General features: G+C 35.1%; 1 protein-coding gene across 9 annotated transcripts in view; it reads left to right on the top strand.

The window, feature by feature from the left end:
- Nucleotides 1-17482, top strand: part of Tank (TRAF family member associated NFKB activator) — an 85898-nt gene that overhangs the window by 44448 nt on the left and 23968 nt on the right. For 5 of the 9 annotated variants that reach the window (XM_048345340.1, XM_048345337.1, XM_048345339.1 and 2 more), the window contains exons 3-4: nucleotides 9784-9895; nucleotides 10369-10487. In XM_048345340.1, coding sequence (XP_048201297.1) covers nucleotides 9784-9895; nucleotides 10369-10487 — 231 coding nt within the window. Of the gene's footprint in view, nucleotides 1-9783; nucleotides 9896-10351; nucleotides 10488-17482 lie in introns of those variants that run through there. The other 4 variants (XM_048345345.1, XM_048345343.1, XM_048345341.1 and 1 more) reach the window with 4 other exon arrangements.

Here is a 17482-nt window from a genome sequence, read left to right as displayed (position 1 = left end):
TACTGAAAATGACACAATTTACTAAGCAAGGAGCCTCATTGTTAAGCCAAGACTGAGATGAACATTTCAAATAAGACTAACTTGTCTATGTTATGTTAAAGGACCCATGTTAAAGCATAGGTCCTTTAGTGTTTTTCTACAATAAATGAAAAGAATTAAGGACTATTTTGCTGTCACACTGTTTTCTTCAGAGCTAGTATTTACCCATCTCAACTGTAAATCTTTACCAATTTAGGCTTATGTTACAAGCTTGTAATATATGATTTAAATGATAACATAAAGGCATAAAACACCTTTACTGTCAGAACTACTTAAAAGTATTTCAGTTTTCACTATAACCTTATTGCTTATTACATTTCTATTTTTTCCTCTTTGATTTTTGTGTAAAGTGTTGGTGGGAATAAAGCATTTTATTGAGGTCTTTTTCATTTCTGTGCTTGAAGCTACCAGTACTAGAATGATACTTTTGGTGATGGTTTTACTGAAGCTTTCTTTTTATACTACATTGTTGGTTCTTAGCCATATATGATTTTGTATCTATCAGAATTTAAAACCTTAGTATCTTTTCTTCCAGATTTTACTTCCAGAAATATGTCTTTTCAAAACTTTTAGATAGATGATATGTATGGCCAATAAAAGACTTTACAGGGCTGAGAATATGGCTTAGTGATAGAGTGCATGCCCGGCTTGCATAAGGCCCTAGGTTCGATTCCATGGCACCACATAACCAAAAAATAAATACATAAAAATAATGTATATTCAGAACTTTATCAAGCACATACTTTCTCAGGACAAACACTAAACTCTAGGTATTTAATGATAAAGTAAACAGAAAGGCTTCATGGTGCAATGTATTGCATAATGGAGACTAATGAATCTCATAAATATACTTGCAGACTTTTAGAAATATTAAGAGAAAAGATAAACTGCTGTTAGTCTTTCCAGTGGGTACTTGTCCTAACCCAGAATATTAGAGAAGATTATATTTATGAAGTGATTTTTGAAAGGCCACTAAAAGAACAGAAATACACACACATACATACATACATACATGCATACATACATACATACACACACACAGAGGAAATAGTGCAATGAGAAGTGTCAGGTGCAAGACTACAGGACTTTATTAATAGCCATCTTAAACACATGTTTCTTTATTGAAAGAGCAATAAAATGCATTTAAGGCTTCTTGAGTTTTCTGGGGGTATGGCAGGGATTAAGAGGAGGAAAACATTGGAGTTTCCATATTAGGTTTACATTTGGCAAAGAACCAAGTGGCTACAATGTAGAGAATAAATTATCTAATAAATTTAAAGAACAAGTAGGCTATTACAGTCTTCCTTTAAGGATATGGTTACTTGAATTGTGATGACTGCATAGATTTAAAATTTTTATATATTTAAAAGATTTTTAAGCTTACCATTATTGACACTTGGTGATGGATTAGCTGTACAACAAGTAGATATCAAAATATCAGAAGAGAAAAATGGCAAATCCTTGGCCTTGCTGAAGAAAGTATTGAGGAGTAGCCACAAAGGAAATGTTTTTAACAAAAAAAGGTTGATTTGAGCAAAAAAATAGAATTTATAGAAGCAGAAACTAATGTGAAGCAATAGTACAACCTTAAAAAAAAGTGAGTACAGGTAGCTTGACCAAACAATTAAGTGAACCAACTCCCAGATCTTACACATTCTTATGGGCTTCAAGAAATTAGATAATTTCATGTACACTATTTCAGAGATTTCTAAAAAGTGAAATGACATTTCCAAGAACTGAGAAATGATTTATTAATCAGGTATTATCAGAGACAAGATGGTGAACATAAAACTACAGCTATCATGAGTCATAGCCTCTGGCTAACCTCTAGGGTTGCAAAGTTCATGTTAGGGGAGTTGTTAAGGACTGTTGCCCACAGTACAAAGAAGTAGCCTAACTGTAGTCCACTGTTAGGACAGGAGTAGGGCAGGGTGTTTGGCAGAATGTTTTGAGATAAAGTGCTACACCTGTTCTTTGGTTCTTTTGTGTTATTCTCTTTCTACTTGTTTATTTACATCAGATGATAGTGTTCTAGGCATGCAGTTCAAAGGTAGGAGGCTTGACTGCCCTGCATAAGGCCCAGCATTCAACACAACAAGTAAGTAAATTAAGGTAAGAAGATGGAAGACAGGTACAGCTTTCTGGATTGAGGAACAAACTAGATATTGATGATTAGGCAGTGGTAGTTGGAAGGCTATCATCATTTTAGAATATGTAAATTTGGAAGTACTCTTGCAGTTGGCCACATAAATCCAAGATCAACAGAAAGGTCTAAACTAGAAGTAGAAATTTGAGTTACTGGAATACCGCCAACCAGCTGGCATGGATGAAATTATCTAGGAAGAGAATACATAAATAAAAGTAGGCTCTGAGCAAGATAGGTCCTTTTTCACATAGTATATGTTGTGGGACAGTAGGCTTTATGTCAAGCAAACTTACATTCAAACCCTGACTCTTGTACCTACTGGAAAACCTTAGGCAGGTTACTTTGAATCTTGTTGAGGCTTTCTTCTTCATATGAAAGATAAAGAGAATCTTGTTAGAAAGTTGATTTAAGGTTAAATGAGATAAAGTAAACAGCTCTGATTTTAGCACACAGTAAGTATTCAGTGAGATGATAGTATGATGACATGTTGCTGAGTTGAAGAATTTGGTTGCAGAACATTTCTCTTTTAAAAGGTAAGATGTACATGCATATGCATGCATGTGTGCATGTGTATGCGCGCACTCACACACACACACACACACACACACATAGAGTAGTAAAAAAAAATTCCCAAAAAATATGTAACAAAATGTCAGTAGCAGTTATCCTTGAGGAGAAATGGAAGGCAAGGAGATGGAATTTTCACTCTGTGTGTGTGTATGTTGTGTAATGGTTTTGTAATTTCTGTAAAATTTGAATAATTAGAAGTTTGTGTTTATTTTTAATTGACAGTATATTTTTAACTCAATGGAGTTTTCACATTGATTTCTTATATAAAGAAATGTATGAGTCAGGAACCACTAGAAGACTGAAATCAAAGGATGACAGTTTGAAGCTAGCCTAAGTAGAAAAGTCTGTGGGCCTCTTATTTCCTATTAGCCACCAAAAATCTGGAAGCAGAACTGTGGCAAAAGTGGTTGAGCACCAGCCTTAAGCGAAAAAACTGAAGGACAAAAAAAAAAAAAAAAAAAACCCACTAAACTAAAGGACAGTGCCTAGGCCCTGATTTGAAGCCTCTCAGTACCAGCATATAAAAGGACAGAGGAGGGGAAGGGGCGGGGAGAGGGAGGGAGAGAAGAAAGGATAGGAAGGGAAGAGCTGTCTTATAGTGGGTTAGTTTATGGTAAGTTTGGTAGCAGTTCAATGGTAATCAGATCTTTTGCCAATGGATGTTTGCACTATGTGTCTCAGTCCATTTGTGCTGTTGTAACAAAATATCTTAGACTGAGTAATTCATAAATAATAGAAGTTTATTTTTCACAGTTCTAGAAGTTTGAGAATTCCAACTTAAAGGCAGCAGTAGATTTGATGTCTGGTGAGTTCCTACTCTCGAGGTGGCTTTTCCTGTGGCATCCTTCACAAGGGGTGAACACTGTGTTCTTACTTCATCTAAGTGACACAAGGGCAGAAAGTGCTGAACTCTGTGAAGCCTTTTTTCTGAAGATCTTAATCATATTCATGAGGAAGAGTTCCTTATGACCTAATCACTTCTTCAAAGGCTTTCCCTCTTAATAACACCACAGTGGGAGTTTAATTTCAACATTTATTTTGGAGGCATGCATTCAAGCCCTAGCATTCTTCCATAGTCCCCAAAAGTTCATAAATATTACCTGCATTTATTCCATCCCTTAAGATTTAGCTTATTTCAATATCTTAAAAATCCTAGTCCATGTTTAGTTTTTTGAGGAACCTCCACATTACTGTCCAGAGTGGTTATATTAGGCATTCCAAACAGTGCAGTAGGGTTCCTTTTTTTGCCACATCCCTGCCAACATTTGTTGTTGTTTAAATTCACAATATTGGCCAATCTTACTGGGGTGAGATGAAATTTCAGAGTTGTTTTGATTTGTATTTCCTTTATGGCCAGGAATGATGAGCATTCCCTCATATATTTCTTTTTGTTTGTTTGTTTGGGTTTTGGGGGAGTTTTTTTGTTTGCTTGTTTTGGGGCCAGTCCTGGGCCTTGGACTCAGTGCCTGAGCACTGTCCCTTGCTTCTTTTGGTTCAAGGCTAGCACTCTACCACTTGAGCCACAGCGCGACTTCTGGCTGTTTTCTATATATGTGGTGCTGGGGAAACGAACCCAGGGCTTCATGTATACGAGGCAGGCACTCTTGCCACTGGGCCATATTCCCAGCCCCTCCCTCATATATTTCTTGGCCATTTTTACCTCTTCAGAAACGTCTCTAAACATAGACCATCCCTACAACCCAGCCATACCACTCCTCACTATCCACCCAGAACATCACAAGCCAGGATACCACAAAAACACTTGCATATATCCTTGTTCGTTACTGCACTATTCACAATAACCAAGTGTGGAAACAGCCCAGATGACCTACAATAGATGAGTGGACCCAAAAATTGTGGTACCTAGGTACAATGTAATTATACACAGCCATTAGAAAGAATAATATACCACTTGTATGGAAATGGTTGGACCTAGAACAAATCATGTTAAGTGAGGTAAGCTATGCTCAGAAAGAAATGGTTCATGTTTTCTCTCATATGTGGAATCTAGATCTATAATACCCTGGGGCATAATAAGTTGTACAGGTCTCTAGACTTTCATACACAGTGAGACCAAAGGAGGATACTCTTAGGAGAGGAACACAAAGGCACAATGTCTATGTGATGTCCAGCTGATCTTGCAAAACAGTATTTATCAAACTCCAGAAATGGAAACGAGGTTTTTTTCTTTGTTGCTGTTTTCTTTGTCTTTTTGTCTTGGTTGTTCCTTTATCTTTGGAAGGGTAAAAGGCAGCACAGAAATAGAGGGACAAAAACTAAGCAAATCCAGCAATGATACTGTCTGGACACTATGTTGAAAATGAATTATACAACTTGTGGTTGAGGTAGGGAGGAAAAACTGGGAGAGAGCAAGGAAAGGAGTCACATTGTGCAAAAGGAAATATACTTTTTCCTTGATGTAACTGTAACCCCTCTTTTTAACATTTTCAAATAAAAATAATAATAAAAAGTCCAAGTCCAGAGTCTCATTTAAATATCATTTAAGTCAGATATGGGTGAGACTCCATATACAGTTCAAGTTTATTTCCAGAAAAGTTATGTTCTTCTAACATATAGTGATAGCCTATGTATAGTATAGATATTTCCAATTACAAAGAGGCAACGAGAAGGAAGAAAGGAAATAAAAGTTATAATTAAATCCCAAACCCAATAGGGCCTACAATAAATCTTGAGGCTTCTTTGAGACTGGACTCAAAGGATAATTCTGTAACAAAACATCAAGATGGATTTTAATTAGATTGTGTCTAAATTAGTTTGTCTAAAGTGCTGTGTATTCTTTGTTGTTGTGGGGCTTGAACTCAGGGCCTGAGTGCTGTCCCTGAGCTTTTCTGTTCAAGGCTAGTGCTCTATCACTTTTGAGCCCCATTCCACTTCTAGTTTTCTGGTGATTAATTGAAGGTAAAAGTCTCATGGACTTTCCTGCCTAGGCTGGCTTCAAACATCAGTCCTCAGATCTCAGCCTCCTGAGTAGCTAGGATTACAGGCGGCATGAGCCACCAGCATCCAGCTATGCTGCGTATTCTGAATAATTGATATTTATCCCTTTCTTGAACTAGGGCACTTTCTATTAAGAGCATTTATAGCACAGCAGATCTTTCAGTAATCTGTAAATATTATAGCAGTTCAAGTGATTTTTTAAATTGAGACTTTTATTTTAATTCATTAAACATTTTAAATGTCTAGTGTTTAAATCATTGGAGGAGAGGCATGGTATTTTTCAGGATACTGAGATTAGTTCCTAAAGGTGAGAAGAAATGCTGGACCTATTCAGTATTATAGATGATCTAAGAACACATGATTTTTTTTCCCTCTGTCAGAGATAAATACATTGGAAAATAGGAGAGATGAGACTCAATAGCAGCAATAGGAAAAATTTGATTTAAAAAACTATTTTAATATTTCTGAAACCTAGGAAAACTTGAACAGATCTATGTCCAAAAATATTGAAAATCCTTTACTTTTGAAGAGAAAGGACTGAAATTTTGCCTTGGTAAAGGGACAGTTTTTTCAAGATAAAATTTTGCCTCCTTCATGATAATCTAGTGTATTATGGGTGAGCATATTTATTCACTTTAAGATGTGCATTACATTTGACCACCATTAATTTAAGTCTAACTTTTGAACACGAAGAAGAACATAAAATACTTAATGACACAAGTACTTAAGTATTTGTTTACCTCTTTGATACTGGTAGACCACTTGTTTTGCTAGTCTTTGGAATTAGAAGGAGTGTCAAATACACAGAAGCCAGAGTCATCTTGGCCAGATGGTGTTTGATACAGATGGATGGTTAGTTGTCATGCAGATCTCCTAGTTGGTAACTTGTTGCTGCCATCTGACTCAAAGAATCATTCACACTCACTGGCTGTCAAAAGCATCTTCTCTTCTGTCTGTTTTAGCTGTCATGTCTGTGCTCTGTACAGAAGTGTTGACAAGACATTGCTGTTGTACATTTTCAATGTGGTTGTTAGTGATTTTTCTCTTTTATGGGGTCTTTGGTAGTATTGGAATGTATTTGCTTTGTAACTTTGTTTTTTTCTTTTTAATACTGACTATGCAACAATTATCTGACCTTTTAAGGGGAGTTTCCATGTTGTTTCTTTATTCAGATATGTTAACAAAATTATTTGTTTTGCCTAGTTTCCAAGTATACAAATAAATATAAATTACCCTATATTTTCCCTGTGTAATATGGATTTTCAAAGGCTGTAGTCAAAGTCTTTTCACTTTTGGAATACGTATTTTCTCTTCTAAAATTGCTACCCTCTAATAGTGTATACTTTCTCTCCCCCTCCCAGAATGTAATTTTTGCATCCATTTTTCTCAAACTTCATTTCCTCTTTAATTACTTGCTGCCCTTGTTTATGTGTTTTCTATTTTCCTCCACTATTTCTACAGACCATTTATGAAGCATAGCTATGGCTTTTTAATGTTTCATTAACAATTATTCACTGGATACTCAGGAAGCAGCTCAATATATGTCAGGTATTCTTTGATACCCTGGAGATATCAACAAGCAAGTCTTGCCCATGAGGGGCTGGTTGTGTAAGAGGAAATCAGACATATATAGGTCATGTAGATAAGTGAGAATACTATAATTGCTGTAATCTAAGTATATGAAAAGTACAGTAGGAAAACATGGACCATTGCTATTCTATTTTGTCTGCAATACTTTCAGAGTATGATATTTGCAATTATTAAAGCATGTCCGTGAGCTTTATAATATAGCATTAAGTGGTTGATGTTAAAAAACTTTCTAGCTATTGGATATATTTCAACATTGTTTTTGGTGTATTGTAATATATTATATGCAGATGTGCTGAAGTATGTATTTAAGCCAGAGATGATGAAAATTAACTGCAGAAGCTCTCTGCATTGGTTCCAAAAGAAAACATATGGTTATTTGGTTTCTTTATTAACATGAGAAAATAAACCCATAGTAGATGAAATGAGACTTAGAATAAATTGAATAATTATTTTGGATCATGTAGCCTTCTAAGCTTTTTTAGACTGGTTATTTTAATCCTTTGACAGTGGAGTGTATATGCCTATCTGTATGTAGTGAAAATGGTCAGTGTGAATTGATATTTATGAAGAGCTTTGAGTTCTTTGAAGAAAGTTGTAAGTGCATTGAAGTAAATAGAGAAAATCAGAACATGTTTGTTGATTCTTCAGCTCTATCAAGGTAACTGTAATCTTTAGCTCCTATTTCCTATATGGGGAAAGGAATTATCTCTTTCTGTCTCTTTTTCTATTTTTCTACTTTAACCTTTTTATACTTACAGCCTGCTGAAGCTTAAAAAGGAAAAGAAAAGAGTTTGCTGTAGATGTTTGCATTTTCAGTCAGCTTACCCACTCATTATATAGCAGGTTGGTTGTGAGGTCTATATAGAGCTCTATTCTAAACTTGACTTGATTATCTGGCTGCTTCGCAACTCACAGTCATTGAACCTGTAGTTCATTGACTCAAAAGATTGATTTCTTTTTTTTTTTAAGTAAAATTTACCTACATTTTTTTATTTCCTTTATTTTTCTCAAAAGCATGTTTAAAGTTGGGTGCTGCTGGTGGCCTATGCCTGTAATTCTAGCTATTCAGGAGACTGAGTTTTGAGAATCATGGTTCAAAGCCAGCCCAGGAGGAAAAGCCCATGAGACTCTTATTACTAATTAACTAGCAAAAAGCCAGAAATAGAGCTGTGATTCAAGTGGTTGAGCACCAGCCTTAAGTAAAAAAGCTAAGTGACTCAGGCCCTGAGTCCAAGCCCCAGTACTAGCACAAATTAAAACAACAACCAAAACCAAAAAAGCCATATGTTTAATATGCTTTCCAGAGTTCTATGCTGTCAAGAGTCTCTGGTAAGACTGCCCTCAGGCAACATACAAAGCCAGTATGTCACATGGGCTCCTTTATCCGTTGTCAGTAGGACATGTTTAAAATGTCTTATAAAAGTTTACTTTTAGTTGGACAAATATAATATTTTGCTTTAACTTCTCCATTTATATGTGAAAACCTTGGAACAGCCGTGTAATTTATAATTTATCAAGAATTTTATGCTTATGAGTATCTAAAAATAATAGAGCTTCTTTAATTATAAATGTTAAATAAATGTTAATTATAAATGTTAAGAATCAATTTAAAATATCTACATACACTGAAGGCCACTACAACATTATTAGACTCCCCTTCATTTCTTGGAATTTACATTTTAGTCATTTGTTCCTTCAATGATAGAAATCAATAAGGAATCTATATTATGTTTTGCTAATATATTTTAAGACTTCATTTGCTAACTATAATGTAATATTTTCATATTTGCTTGAAATATTTGCAACATCTATATTCTTTAAATATACATATGTCTTTTTCTACTACTTTTCTACTACTCATATCCTTTACAATAAATTATCTTGGTGGATTGGATTAAAAATATAAAGGGAATTTGAAAAATATATACTAAAGCTTAACCATGGCATTCTGCTGACTTACTAGAACGTAGAATAGAACATTCTGGCCAGTTACTCTTTGGTAATTTGTATTTTTCTTTTTCCTCTTTATTTTGTCTTAAAGCTGTTTCTTTTGCTTTTATTTTCTAAAAATGAATTCAAAAGTGTATTTGAAAAAATGAATTGTTAATTTTTAAGTAAATATTTTTATAGAACAGCTTTAACATCTGTCCTATCATTCATGCTTTTACTTTTTTTCTTAAAGGATAAAATTCTAAATTTTAAGTTTATCCTGAATGACAAAGAGAACATAATCTCAAACCCCTGACTAAAATATCTTTAAATAAGATATTTTAAAAAAGATTTTATAGTGCGTAAGTGTTTCAAATCAATAGTGCTTATCATGACTGCAAGTACATTTCTAGGATCAGTTTGTAGCTCATAAATAAATGTACCAATACCGAGAAATGGCAGTATAGGCAGCTCCTATCTGTTTATTAATGGATAGTAGGTATATATTCATATCTGTCAGTAAATATCAAGCTAACTGGTTCTTATGTTAGCAGACTGAGAACTATGAGCAGAGAATACGTGAGCAACAGGAACAGCTGTCACTTCAACAAACGATTATTGACAAGCTAAAATCACAGTTACTTCTTTTGAATTCAAGTCGAGGTATGTTCATGTTAATTTGTCATGTATTTCTTGAGCCTTTAAAAAGAAAAAAGGTAGAATTTGAGTTATACTGTTTTACTTTTCCATTGTTTCCTAATAGTTCTGATAAGATGCAATGCAGCTATACATTTTTATTTAAATGAATAATTGCAAGGTAAATAGAGCACTCACATGGATGGCAGAAACATACACTGAGAAAACTTCTTTGAAGATACTTTGCCAGTATGCAGCAAACATATTTTAAATGTCTGTGCAGGAAGGAAGGAGGAACAAGAGGGAGGGAGACAAATATTAAGTTTCAGTATGCTTAGTTCAAAAGAAACATTTAAATGGGTAACTTGTCAAGCTAACTATAAGTGATTTTTAAAAATCTATTCTTTTAAAATATACTTTGCGGTTTTATTATTTTTACTTTTTTCCATGATCAAAAATAAAGGTTTTCTGCTAATGTCCAAGAAGTTTTTGTCTTGCAGATAACAATTACAGTCATGTTCCCCTGCTTGAAAACAGTGAAACAAGGAAAAATAATTTGGCTCTTGATCATCCACATGATAAAGTGAAACCAGGAATGCCACAAGACAAAGAATCAAAGGTAGACTTACTTTCAAATTTATTCCCTAAACAAATATAAGAAATGAGGAATTAGGCTCCATAAACTTGCTAAATTTCTTACTATTGTGTCGCAATTTGGATGGACAGATTGTAAGTAAAATGCTGCTTCTGAAAAAGCAGCATTTAGAATCAGGTGCTAGTGTTTTATGCCTCTCAGGAGGCTGAGATCTGAAGATAGCAATTCAAAGCCAGCCCACGCAGAAAAGTTCGTAAAACTCTTCTTTCCAATTAACCACCAAAAAGCCAGAAGTGGAATTTTGGCTCAAGTACTAGAGCACCAGTCCTGAGCAAAACGGCTAAGGGAAAATGTCTTGGCCCTGAGTTCAAGCCCCAGTACCAGCACATGTGGACACAAATACACAAAACAGGATTTAAATGCCAACACACAGTACATCTTCAATTTTCCTAAATGATCCACCACTGGAATTCTAAACGGAAGTTTATACATATATGTAATATAAATGTTCCTAACAGAACTATTTCCAAGTAAAATAAAGGTTAAGTGTCATTATGTCACAAATATTGAACAAATAATTAAAACATTTAACAAAGAAATAAAAATTTAAACTAAGTAGGGTGCAGGAGGCTCACGCCTGTAATTCTAGTTACTTGGGAGGCTGAGATCATAGGATCTCAGTTTGAAGCCAGCCTGGGCAGAAGAAAGTCCCCATGAGATTCTTATCTCTGATTACTCTAAAACCAGAAGTGGCACTGTGGCTCAAGTGGTAGAACACTAGCCTTGAGCCCAACGAGGCTCAAGGACACTGCCCAGGCCCTGAGTTCAAGCCCCACCACACACACACACACACACACACACACACACACACACACACACACACAATAGTAAAACCAGATGTGATAATTTAATTTTTTAATAGCTTTCCATTTGTCCTTCAGTTTTCAGTGCTTAGTTTTTTTTAATTTACTATCCAGAAGCTATGAGAGAAGAGATTGCACAAATGTACAGGGAGGGGCATGCACATCCTTACATGTGCAAGGATGTTCATGAGACACTGCTTAGATAATACGTAAATATCCATCAAGAGCAGAATAGAATGTGTTTAGAACAGCTTATGAAAAAATCACCTGTTTATGTATCTGTATGTCTGTGTTTATAAAGCAGTATTTTACTGAATAAAAATGGAAATTACAAAGTGATAAATTGGGAATGATTTATGTAGTTTTAAACTAAACAAAACAATGCTGTAAAAACAAATATGTAGTAGAAATATAAAAATGTGGGCAGGAAGGGTATATATATTCTTTAGAAAAATGATCATGCCACCTGGGAAGATAGGGAATTTTGTGACATGCAGAAGGGAATAGGGGTTAATACTTGTCAAATCAGGGTAATGATTATAGATAGGTTTTATATTATTATGCTTTTTTTCCTGAATCCTTGAAGTTTACATTTAAGGAGGATGGGTACATCATTAGTTCTAATGATGTCAACCAAACTGATTCAGTCAAGAGTACTTGGAATAAAACAAGAACTAATGATGTCAACCAAACTCATCCAATCAAGAGTACTTTGTATCTTTCTTACTAAATAAAATAGGAAATTTACTTTTGTTATGAATGCTCAGCTTACAGATATTACAGCTAAGACTATTTTAACAGTCGTTTCCATAACATGGAGTTCATTTGACTTAGCATCATCTTCTGCATTCATAGGGGCATAGCTATTAGGCTCTTGTGATCCTCTGCTGTGACTAGCCTAAACCTGTGCTAATTATTCCCAATGAGGGAGACCATAGAGTCCATGCTTCTTTGGGTCTGGCTCACTTCACTTAGTATAATTTTTTCCAAGTCCTTCCATTTCCTTACGAATGGGGCAATGTCATTCTTTCTGATAGAGGCATAAAATTCCATTGTATATATTACCACATTTTCCTGATCCATTCATCTACTATTATATCACTGTTGTAACCATTTTCAACATGCCATGTGAAACCATAGCTTCTATTGTTGATGATCCTCTTGTATCCCCTTCCTGTGGTTGTACCCGCACTATCACTGTATCTCATCTGAGTACACTGAATACTGTATATACTGGTATTAGAACTAGGGAAGTGAAAGGGAATATCAAAATCGAGTGACAAAGGATAAAAAGACAAACGACTCCAAAAGCAATACTTGCAAAACCATTTGGTGTAAACCAACTAAACAACTCATTGGGGAGAGGGAAAGGGGGAAGGGGAGGGGAGGATGAGGGAGGAGGTAACAAACAGTACAAGAAATGTACCCAAGGCCTAATGTATGAAACTCTAACCTCTCTGTACATCACTTTGACAATAAAGAAAAAAAAGTGGCATAGGTACATCGTGACATATATTCACTATTCAAATATGACATAATAACATAACTCCATGTTTGTAGTTCAGTAAATACAATCTAATCACCAAAAAAGACTGTCTTAACATTATTTACCATATGAACTGAGAAACAAAATTATGAGTCTATTTTCAATAAGCCAAATTTTAGATTGAGTCTTCGTCTAAATTCTCTTTAAGTACTTTTTTAGAAAAAAATTAAAACCATTATTTATTTGAGTCATTCAATTTTCTTCACCCCACTCCAATTACCCTTTGTCTAAAAATTATTGATAGGGGCTGGGGATATAGCCTAGTGGCAAGAGTGCCTGCCTCGGATACACGAGGCCCTAGGTTCGATTCCCCAGCACCACATATACAGAAAATGGCCAGAAGCGGCGCTGTGGCTCACTCAAGTGGCAGAGTGCTAGCCTTGAGCGGGAAGAAGCCAGGAACAGTGCTCAGGCCCTGAGTCCAAGGCCCAGGACTGGCCAAAAAAAAAAAAAATTATTGATAAACAGTCACAGAAACCATAAATTTAAATATATTTAGGTTTATTTTATAAAGGAAGGAATTCAGAAATTAAGCTTGTTATATAGTATATCATAACATCATTGAACTACTATAAATACTAACATCAGTTTTGTGCTAAACTATATTTACAATTTTTCTGTTTCAAAGGCTTCTAAAAGTCATTATTTACCATTAAATTTTAATAAGCAAACTCATGTTATTTTATTTGCAGTACATGTTTAAAAATAATAGAGTGGGAGAATAATGAGGAAGGGGGTAACAGGTTTGACAAGAAATGTACTTACTACCTTACAATAAAATTAAATTTAAAAAATAGAGTAATTGAAGTTCAAAATATAAACAATGTGTTTTTAAAATAACATCACTTAGGAGGCTGGGAATATGGCCTAGTGGTAGAGTGCTTGCCTTGTATACATATATAGAAAATGGCCAGAAGTGGCACTGTGGCTCAAGTAGCAGAGTACTAGCCTTGAGCAAAAAGAAGCCAAGGACAGTGCTCAGGCCCTGAGTCCAAGGCCCAGGACTGGCAAAAAATAAAAAATAAAATAACATCACTTAGGACAGAAGGAATGTTGTATAAGTTTTTGAAGTTGCAGTTTTTCAGTAAATAATTATTCAAAGGGAAATATTCATCAGAATACTTTTTAAAATATATTTGTTTTAATTTTGTAAGATAAGTATTTTACCTACAAAATATATATCTGTATACCTGGCTTAAAGTTGTTTAAGTAGCAGAAATCATGTCATAGATAAATTTTTCAAAAAAATTGATAATGTTACATCCATGTTAACTACACCTGTGGATAGAAAGAGGAAAATCCTCCTGTGGAACAAAATACCCAGTATATAATAAATCAAAATTCAGTGAATTACTTTTTATTATCTTTACTAATATAGGAAAAGCTATGTGAGAGTCACACTTCAATTCTTTGAGGAGCTCATTAATTAGGTCTTCTTATAGTGTAATATAAATTAAAAATATGTTTTCTTTTTCTTCTTTTGTGTATCCTTAGTAAAGTGCTAATGAGTACAAATATATAAAAAGGAGTGTCTTCTAAAAGAAAGGATGCATTTATTGAACTTTTGAGAGCTAGCTGTATATTTTGTATTAAAAAAAATTAGTGCTGTGCCTGGCTACTCAGAAAACTAAGATCTGAGGGTCATGATTTCATATCAGCCTGGACAGTCAAATCCTCAAGACTGTTATGTTAGTTAATGAGCAAAAAACTAGAGCTAGAGGCATGGCTCAACTGGTAGAGCACCTACCATGCATTGACAAAAACCTGAGTATTTAGGTCCTGAGTTCAAATCCTAATGTGAGTACTAAAGAAAAGAAGAAAAGGAAAGGGAAAGGAGGGAGGGAGGGAGGGAGGGAGGGAGGGAGGGAGGGAGGGAGGGAGGAAGGAAGGAAGGAAGGAAGGAAGGAAGGAGTCCAGATTTTGAAAAAGCAATTATTAAGCAAGCAGTTAAATGGAAATTGGAATCTTTTCTGTTGGCATAAATGTTGTTGATCCATATTTAGTGAGTTGGAATTAAATTTACATTTAACTAATAGACATGAGAAGTATTTTCCTATAGGACTTTGAAGGACTTGATTGTATTAGGTTTTTATATAAAGAACAAAGCCTGAATTGGTTAACTACAGTTTTTTAAATATGCCTTACATATATAACAACTAGAACAGTACAAAGAAATAGTTAAGGTGGTGATATATTTTTTCTATTTTCAATGTACTTTAATGTTAGTCTTTAGAAAAATTAACTTTTTTCTAGAAATAATATTCTCAATCCATTGGCCTAACTTCTGTAATGATTTAGTAAGCTGGAAGAAATATAGTGAGCTAGTAATAGAAGGAAGCTACTAACCACAGGAGTGCTTTCATTCTTGGTGGGAGGATTCATTTTGTTAAGCTTAAGGATTTGTTTTCTTTAAACTGTTGGTTTTATTTAGAATTTTGCTTGTTAGGAGAAAGACAGTCTAATGAAAATTATGTATCTGCATTAGGAATTAAACACAATGAAGGAAAGTGAGAAATATGAAATGGAAAAAAGGCTTTTTACTTAAGAAAGGAGTGGTTGACTTCCTCCTATAATCCAAGCTACTTAAGGGGCTGAGCATTAGAAAGAATAAAATAATGTCATTTGCAAGGAAATGGGTAAAGCTAGAACAAATTATGTTAACTGAGGTAAGCCAAGGTAAGAGAGACAAGTGGCACATGTTTTCTCTCAAATAAGGAAGCTAGATCTAAAATACACCATGATATGGTAAATTATAAAGATCTTACTAGGCATTCACACACAGTGAGACCAAAGGAGGATACTCTTAGGAGAGGAACATAAAGGCGCCAAAGCCTATGTACATCAGGTCATACAAAATAATATTTATCAAAATGAACTACAGGAAATGGAAACAAAAGGTTTTTTTTTCTTTTTTTCTGTTTTTGTTTTCTTTTTCTTTTACCTTGTTTGGTCATTTATATGTCTTTGCAAGTATAAGGAGAGGCACAGAAATGGGAGGGACAAAGGGTAAATCAAAGCAGCAGTGGTACTCACTAGACACTATGTTGAACATGAACTATACAACTTGTGGCTGGGGGATGGGAGGAGAAAACCTGGGAGAGATTGAGGTAAGGGGTGCCATTGTCCAAAAAGAAATGTACTCTTTACCTGACTTCTCTAACTATAACCCCTCTGTACTTCATATTTATAGTAACAATAAAAAATAAATTTTAAAAAAGCCTGACATCTGAGGATTAAGGTTCAAAGACAGCTTGAGATACTCATGCCTAGAATTAACCAGCAAAAAGCAGGAAGCAGATGTGTGGCTCAAGTGGTAGAGCACCAGTCTTGAGCAGAAATCTAAACAGAAAGAGGCATTGAGCTTAAGCCTCAGTACTAGCACAGGAAGGAAGGGAAGAAGGGAAAGAGAGAAGGAAGAAAGAAATGAAATTAGGATGATGGAGTGGCTTAGTAGTAGATTGCTTGCCTCTTATATATGAGATCACTGCATAAAATCAAACAGAAATGCCTCTGCTCATAATATTCCTACACAAAAAACATCCAAGAGTCCTATTTAAAGAGATCCTACATAAAGAGATCGGGACAGCATAGTCTCTATCATTAGATGTCACTCATTGTTCCACTTGTAGTTTAGTGACATGGGAAAAAGAACGTACTCAGTTAACTTTAATACTCGAGTTTCACCTCTTGTACATGACGATAGGTTATACATCTTTTACATTATTGTAATGTAAAGTAACTTGGCAGTTACTCTAAATCTGTTTTAAAACTTAGCAGGTTAAGCCAGGTGTGGGTTTGTCATGCATGACCTCCTAGCTCAGGAGGCTGAGATCTGAGGATCCCTGTTCCAAGCCAGCCCAGGGAGGAAAATCTGACTTTTATCTCCATTGAACTTTCAAAAGTCTGAAGTTGGTACAGTGCTTGCCTTGAGTAAAGAAGCTCACTACTGATACCCACAGCTCAGGTGCCAGAACTAAAACACACTCATGCACACACACACACACACACACACACACACACACACACACACACACACACACACACTTAGCAAGTTAAAACAACAAATATTTCTATTCTCTGTTTCTGTGGGTCAGAAATCCAGAAGTGACTTAACTGGATGCTTTTCAGTATGTTCTATTGTTGAAGTCAGGCTATGGGGAAGGACTGCAGGAACCTGAAGGCTTGACGGGTTGGAGGAACCACTTCCAAGATAGCTTACTAATGTGACTATTGGCAGGAGGCCTTACCATATGGGCTGTGCTCACAACCTGGCAGCTAACTTTCCTCAAAGTAATAGATCCAAGAGAAGAGAGCAAGGTGCTTTCTGTGACCTAGTCTCTTAAATCACATACCTTCACTTCCACTGCCTCCTGCTGATTAGAAGTGAATGAACAAGTGTTCCAAGGCCAAGGAATTAAGCTCCAGCTCTTAAAGAGGGAGTATTATAATGTTTTAAATATTTTAAGAGCATCATAGGCATTGTAGAGTGTTTGTGGTGATAGAACATGGTGGCAGTGATCAAGGGATGAGGGGAAGAATGATATTTAATTCAGAATAGTAGTGGGATAGTATTAAAGGAACTTGATAGAATATAGTGGTGATTTCTAGAA

The sequence above is a fragment of the Perognathus longimembris genome, chromosome 4, assembly GCF_023159225.1.
Source record: "Perognathus longimembris pacificus isolate PPM17 chromosome 4, ASM2315922v1, whole genome shotgun sequence".
In the NCBI taxonomy this organism is placed as follows: domain Eukaryota; kingdom Metazoa; phylum Chordata; class Mammalia; order Rodentia; family Heteromyidae; genus Perognathus; species Perognathus longimembris.
The sequence above is the reverse complement of the archived record's forward strand: the minus strand, read 5'-3'. Positions and strand labels throughout refer to the sequence as shown.